Source organism: Oncorhynchus mykiss, chromosome 27 (assembly GCF_013265735.2).
Source record: "Oncorhynchus mykiss isolate Arlee chromosome 27, USDA_OmykA_1.1, whole genome shotgun sequence".
Taxonomy (NCBI): Eukaryota; Metazoa; Chordata; class Actinopteri; order Salmoniformes; family Salmonidae; genus Oncorhynchus; species Oncorhynchus mykiss.
Window position 1 is genome coordinate 44,094,506 of NC_048591.1, and position 7,824 is coordinate 44,102,329.

At 45.1% G+C, this 7,824-nt stretch overlaps 1 protein-coding gene and 1 pseudogene across 1 annotated transcript; both read left to right on the forward strand.

Annotated features, from left to right (window-relative positions):
* The first annotated feature begins 938 nt into the window (after window positions 1-938).
* On the forward strand, window positions 939-3,531 carry cldn8 (claudin 8). The gene has a single exon (XM_036965492.1). The coding sequence runs from the start codon at window positions 1,151-1,153 to the stop codon at window positions 1,922-1,924; it is 774 nt and encodes a 257-aa protein (XP_036821387.1). The 5' UTR covers window positions 939-1,150; the 3' UTR covers window positions 1,925-3,531.
* A 2,012-nt stretch (window positions 3,532-5,543) lies between these two features.
* Window positions 5,544-7,386, forward strand: LOC110507242 (annotated as a pseudogene).
* The last annotated feature ends 438 nt before the right edge of the window (window positions 7,387-7,824 follow it).

Here is a 7,824-nt window from a genome sequence, read left to right on the forward strand (position 1 = left end):
ACCCACACACTGACTGGACTCTACACACACACTGACTGGACTCTACCCACACACTGACTGGACTCTACACACACACTGACTGGACTCTACCCTCACTGACTGGACTCTACCCACACACTGACTGGACTCTACCCACACACTGACTGGACTCTACCCACACTGACTGGACTCTACACACACACTGACTGGACTCTACCCACACTGACTGGACTCTACCCACACACTGACTGACTGGACTCTACCCACACTGACTGGACTCTACCCACACACTGACTGACTGGACTCTACCCACACACTGACTGGACTCTACCCACACACTGACTGGACTCTACACACACACTGACTGGACTCTACCCACACTGACTGGACTCTACCAACACCCTGACTGGACTCTACCCACGCTGACTGGACTCTACCCACACACTGACTGACTGACTGGACTCTACCCACACACTGACTGGACTCTACCCACACACTGACTGGACTCTACCCACACACTGACTGGACTCTACCCACACACTGACTGGACTCTACCCACACACTGACTGGACTCTACCCACACACTGACACACACTGACACACACTGACACACACACACACACACACACACACACACACACACACACACACACACACACACACACACACACACACACACACACACACACACACCACACACACACACACACACACACACACACACACACACACACACACACACACACACACACACACACACACACACACACACACACACACACACACACACCTCCTTCCCCACCTCCTACAGCTCCCAGACCTACTGTTACAATAGAACAACACTTCCTATCTCCAGGGATTCTGTCTCCTAGCAACAGACCCAGTCCCCTCCCATTCACCTGTCCTGACCAGGGAAAGAGAGGGAGGGAGGAGGCTTTACAGGGGCACACCTACCACCTGTACACCTATCACCTACCAGCTCCTCTCGTCTTCCAACAGGATGCAAAACTTCTCCGGAGAGTAATGAGGGAAGCAGCTCCTCACTGTAGTCAGATCTTACTGCCACACCCTTTACGCCTGTTGACTAGGTGGGTTAGTTAGACACTAGTGCGACTCTCCTCAGCCTGTTGACTATTAGGTCTAGGTAAGTTAGGCAGGACAGAGTGAGACCATGGCCAACTCAGCTCTGGAGATCATTGGCTTGTTGCTGTCTCTCATCGGTCTGATCGGGACCGCAGCCAGTACGGGGATGCCCATGTGGCGCGTGACGGCCTTCATCGGCGAGAACATCATCGTCTTCGAGACGCGCTACGAGGGTCTGTGGATGAATTGCTTTAGACAGGCCAACATCAGGATGCAGTGTAAAGTGTACGACTCCCTCCTGGCTCTGCCTCCAGACCTGCAGGCGGCCAGGGGTCTGATGTGCTGTGCCTTGGCTCTGGGAGGGGTGGGGCTGCTCATCTCTATCCTGGGCTTACAGTGCACGGCCTGCATCCGGGACAACGACCGGGCCAAACGCACGGTGCTCATCGTCGCTGGCAGCATGATCCTCGGGGCCTGCGTCTGCGTCGTCATCCCAGTCTCCTGGACGGGTCACACTATAATCCGTGACTTCTACAACCCTCTGCTGATCGACGCCCAGCGCAGGGAGCTGGGAGAGGCTCTCTACATCGGATGGGTCTCCTCTGCCTTCCTCTTCGCCGGCGGCTGCATGTTCTGCTGCTGTAACGTCAAAGAGGATAAAAGGCAAGACAAGTACATGTACTCCAGGAACAGCCCTAGTCAATACATGTCTTACGCCCCTCAACCACAGTACCAGCCCCAGTACCAGCCACAGTACCAGCCCCAGCCTCTACAGAGGCAGCCGTCCAGTAGCAGCTACCCCGGGTCCAACCACTACCCCTCCAGGTACCCCTCGGAACGCAGTGCTGTGGCTTACCTCTGAGTGTTGTGACTAAAGGGGAAGGAAAGGGACTTAGTGTTTTCTACCGACATGGAGGAACCGATATGTTCTTACGAGTACGTTTTGAAAAGAAACCTTTCGGTTGTGTTAAAAGATGAATATCAGCATAAAGTAAGAGACTAAAATGATTGTAATACACTGTGAAACTCACAAAAAGAGGATTAATTGTAAAATTATCATAACATGCATTTCAGTTGAGGAAAGAAAACATGTCTATCGGATTTGTTTGTCAGAAAGCTGTTTAAAGATACTAAATACACTTATAATAGGTTAACTGGTTAACTGGTTAACTGGTTAACTCAAAAAGAGAAGACTTTGAGGGAACCTTAAATCCTATTTTTTTTTTTATATAAATAATTTTTATTATCCTTTGTTTTCATATTTGTATTTACTTTGTATTGGTGTGGTGTATAAGGACAATTTTTTTTTTTTTAGTGACGTCCCTAAAGATTATTAGTGTAAATATATTTACAAATTGTGTTGCTGTGGTTGTGTGCTTTGTGTAGTAAATGTAGGTTTCTTACACATAATCACCCTGTAGTTACACCAGGTGTTACATAAAATGTAGCTTTTATCATGTAAAAAAGCAATTGTCAAATAATGTGTCCCAAAGGGAACTCTATTCCCTAATTAGTGCACTACTTTTGACCAGGGCCAAAAGGGAATAGGGTTCTGATCAAAAGTAGTACAGTATATAGGTTTGCCATTAGGGATGCAGCCCATTATCATTCATTTTATTATTTCATTCCTAAAGTATCTGATTAGACAAAATCATCTCCTAATGGCAGAAATGCAGCTGACTGTGTGCTGTAAAGTGACATTTCTGCTCATGTGTTTTGGAGAACAGCAGCACAGGGCTGGCTTTGATCCACTGGTTCCCCCCCCCCCCCCCCCCTTGACAACGGTCCCCCTTGGCAAAGGTCCCCCTTGACAACATCAACAAACTACAAGACAGTCCTGGTTGTGTTAAAACGCCTGTGTTGTTACTGCCATTTTGTAATGTTTGGGAGTAGACAAACAAGGACAGTATCGTTTTGTAATATTATCCCCTGGGGCATCCTATTCTCTACACATAGTACACTACTTTTGTCTAGGGTCCTGGTCAAAAGTAGTGCACTATGTAGGGAATAGGGTGCAATTTACAGGGAATAGGGTACCATTTGGGACACATCCTCTCTGTGTTGACAGCTTGATGGTAAGGACTAATGGAAATAAATACAAGGCTGGTTGTTGAAGGTGTGGACCCAGAAGCAGTAGGGTAGAACAGAGGACTTCTGTCAAAGCAAACAGAGCATAACGGACTAAGAACCGGGGCTGGGTTCAATCCCTAGCTCAGCGTTGTAGCGTGATTTGCATATGTTAATAAAAGTGATTTAATTTCAAATGAATAAAAAAAAAAAACAACGTTATTCGTTTCAGTTAAGTTGAGATAAATCTTTCAGCCTCTGGAATACGAACAAACTTTTTCTGAATTACTCATTGACATTTCATTATCTGGTGCAAGCTAATGTATATGAAAGGGAAAACCTTCAGAAGCAATGTAAAGACTTTGATTGACACGTTACCGATTAAACGAAACATTGATAACCGTCCTGTTTTATTATTACGATGGAGAGACTGGTGGTACATAAGAAAAGACACGTTTTGTGAAAAGCTTTCTGTTTCATTGTGAAGTGAAACGACTGAGTGGTGGGGGAAATAGCTACATAGCCTAATTAGCTTGGGATAATTCGTAGAGGTAGAAAGAGGTTTATTTTACATCTGTGCACCATTGAGGGCTTTCTCCATTTTAAAGTAGTCAATTTCTTCTTCTTCTACTTTGAATATTGTGTTGTCTGAACAGATATAAAGCGAAGGTTGGTGATATACCGCCACCTGCTGGTATGGAATGTTCGCTCAAGAGTACAGTTCATTGGCTGATCACTCCAGATGAGCTGAATGGAATTAAGAATGATGTGATCCCATTGGAAGACCCGCCCAGGTGACCACTTTCAAAATGTGTAAAGTCCTCAGTGGCGATGCTAAAACAGGCTATGGGGACACTACAGCGATCTATCCAAGGCTATAGGTTGTTAACTGTGGAAAAACAGGAGATACAGATATTCACAGTGTTTAATAGTCACATGTACAAGGTTGCAGGTGTGATTTCAGGGTACAGGGACATTTCTTAGGCTCTGAGCTCCAACATGCAGGACTAAGTGAAATAAACCAATGAAAAATGGTAATGAAAACTAGAACTATATACATCATAATGGTAGCAGTGATGAATAGGACTATATACATCATAATGGTAGCAGTGATGAATAGAACTAGAACTATATACATCATAATGGTAGCAGTGATGAATAGAACTATATACATCATAATGGTAGCAGTGATGAATAGAACTATATACATCAAAATGGTAGCAGTGATGAATATAACTATATACATCATAATGGTAGCAGTGATGAATAGAACTAGAACTATATATATCATAATGGTAGCAGTGATGAATAGAACTAGAACTATATACATCATAATGGTAGCAGTGATGAATAGAACTAGAACTATATACATCATAATGGTAGCAGTGATGAATAGAACTATATACATCATAATGGTAGCAGTGATGAATAGAACTAGAACTATATACATCATAATGGTAGCAGTGATGAATAGAACTATATACATCATAATGGTAGCAGTGATGAATATAACTATATACATCATAATGGTAGCAGTGATGAATAGAACTAGAACTATATACATCATAATGGTAGCAGTGATGAATAGAACTATATACATCATAATGGTAGCAGTGATAAATAGAAATATATACATCATAATGGTAGCAGTGATAAATAGAACTATATACATCATTATGGTAGCAGTGATAAATAGAACTAGAAATATATACATCATAATGGTAGCAGTGATAAATAGAACTATATACATCATAATGGTAGCAGTGATAAGTAGAACTATATACATCATAATGGTAGCAGTGATAAGTAGAACTATATACATCATAATGGTAGCAGTGATAAATAGAACTATATACATCATAATGGTAGCAGTGATGAATAGAACTATATACATCATAATGGTAGCAGTGATGAATATAACTATATACATCATAATGGTAGCAGTGATAAATAGAAATATATACATCATAATGGTAGCAATGATGTGGGGGGGGGATGTCCACCATCTCTCGATGGTGCTCCTGTAGAAGACTGTGAGGGCCCATCGGGGAAGGCCAGATGTCTTCAACATCCTGAGGTTGAAGAGTGGTTGTCATGCCTTCTTCACCACAGTACCCGTGTGGTTTGACCATTTCATCTTCTCCGAGACGTGTACGCCATAGAATTTGAAGTTATTTGACCGTCTCCACAGCGGCCCTGTTGATGAGGATGGGGGCGTGTCCAGCCTGGTTCTTCCTAGAGTCCACAATCAGCTCCTTTTGTTTTGCTGATGTTAAGGGAGAGGTTGTTTACCTGGCACCACACCATAAGAGTGCCTGCCTCCTCCCTGTAGGCTGTCTTGTCGTTGTTGGTAATCAGGCCTTCTACCGTCGTGTCGTCAGCGAACTGATGGAGTTGGAACTGTGTGTGAGGCCATGCAGTCGTGGGTATACAGGAGGGGATTGAGGATGCACCCTTGTTGAGGATCAGTGTCGAGGAGTTAACGTTGCCTACCTTCACCACTTCGGGGTGGCCCATCAGGAAGTCCAGGACCCAGTTGCATAGGGAGGAGTTCAGACCCGGGGCCGTGATCTATTTGTCCATCTCACACTTCACCATCAAACTGAGAACAGCACAGGTTGCCTCTGCATCAGACACCACTCAATCCCTAGAGTTTTCATTTGAAGTGGGACGTTGTATGGGGACATGGAGTCATCTCATACTTAGACAATTTCCGAGGTCTGAAAACATCTGAGAAAAGTAGATTTTGGAGTGAGCTATCATTGTAAGGTTTCTTTGTCATGAAGACTTTGGGAGTTTGTGTGGACCAAGTTAGTTTGTATGGACCAAGATAGTTTGTGTGGACCAAGATAGTATGTGTGGACCAAGATAGTTTGTGTGGACCAAGTTAGTTTGTATGGACCAAGATAGTTTGTGTGGACCAAGATAGTTTGTGTGGACCAAGATAGTTTGTGTGGACCAAGATAGTATGTGTGGACCAAGATAGTTTGTGTGGACCAAGATAGTTTGTGTGGACCAAGATAGTTTGTGTGGACCAAGATAGTTTGTGTGGACCAAAATAGTTTGTGTGGACCAAGATAGTTTCTTTAGACCTAGATAGTTTGTTTGGACCCTGACAGCAGACGGCTTGATGATCCAGGGTGTCTGAGATCACGACGCTGTGCATGGGCCTGGTGGGTCTGATGGTTCTGATGGGAGGTGACAGCCTTCATCGGAGAGAACATCATCATCACTGAGACGCGCTGGGAGGGCCTGTGAATGAACTGCTGTAGACAAGCCAACATCAGGATGCAGTGTAAAGGTGTGTGACTCCCTGCTGTTCTTCCCTGCGGACCTGCAGGTATGGTTACTTCATGGTTATGTCCCAAATGGCACCCTATTCTGTATATAGTTCACTACTTTTGACCAGAGCCCTATGGCACCCTATGGACCCTGGTCAAAAGTAGTGCACCCTATGGGAATAGGGTGCCATTTGGAACGAAGACTTTAAAATGATGTCAATAACGAACAAGTATTTTACCTATTTTTGGTAAAACTTTACTTCATGTATTGTAGCTCCTACCGGGATTCAAACCCGGGGTGGAACGACTGTCAACCCAACACCTTCAAGACGTTCCACCAAGAGGTCCAAACGTCTTGAAGAGGTAGCTAGATAATGGGTTAATGAGCTACAGTATGTATTGGTCTTCTCTTCCACAGGGTCTTGATGTGCTGCTCTCTGGCCCTTTCAGGGATGGATCTACTGGTGGCCCTAGCTGGGATGGATCTACTGGTGGCTCTAGCTGGGATGGATCTACTGGTGGCCCTAGCAGGGATGGATCTACTGGTGGCTGTAGCAGGGATGGATCTACTGGTGGCTCTAGCAGGGATGGATCTACTGGTGGCTCTAGCAGGGATGGATCTACTGGTGGTTCTAGCAGGGATGGATCTACTGGGGACTCTAGCAGGAATGTATCTACTGGTGGCTCTAGCTGGGATGCGCTGCACCTCCTGTATCCAGGACAACAACCGCGCTAAAAACCTCATCCTTATGGTGGCTGGAGACATGTCGTTTCTGGACTTTATCTGTGTATTTATCCCAGTATCCTGGATGGCTCACGGCATCATCCGTGACTTCTATAACCCTCCTGCCGATCAACACCCAGCGCACACTGCTGAGGGAGAAGCTCTACATCGGCTGGGTCACCGGGAGCCTTCCTCTTGTCCTCGGGGCTCCTCTTTGTCTGTCTCCGTGTCCCCTCCTTGTTGGGTATCTAGCACTCAGCCAACAAGATCAACAAACCCACCGTGACATGGTGCCATCCCATCTCCAGTGTCCCTAGCATGAAGGCTCACCACCTGCCTAAACCACCACCAAAGTCACAGCTTATATGGACACCAACACCAGTCTCTGTCTCTGAACAACTCTCCTTATGGACAACAAGGAGTCGTCGTTTGAGTTTTAGTTTATTTTATTTTTACAGGAACAGTGCACGTTAATCAACGTTGAACACTCTTGCTGAAGTGTATGATGCTAGGTTGGTGAAGAATGTTGGGCCCCTGGTCTATCATCATGGCAGTGTTGACGGACACCATCCCTCCACCTCTAACAGCCACAACTACATCAGACTCCACACTCCTATAGCCAACAGACCGTTCCATACTCCTATAGCCAACAGACCGTTCCATACTCCTATAGCCAACAGACCATTCCAT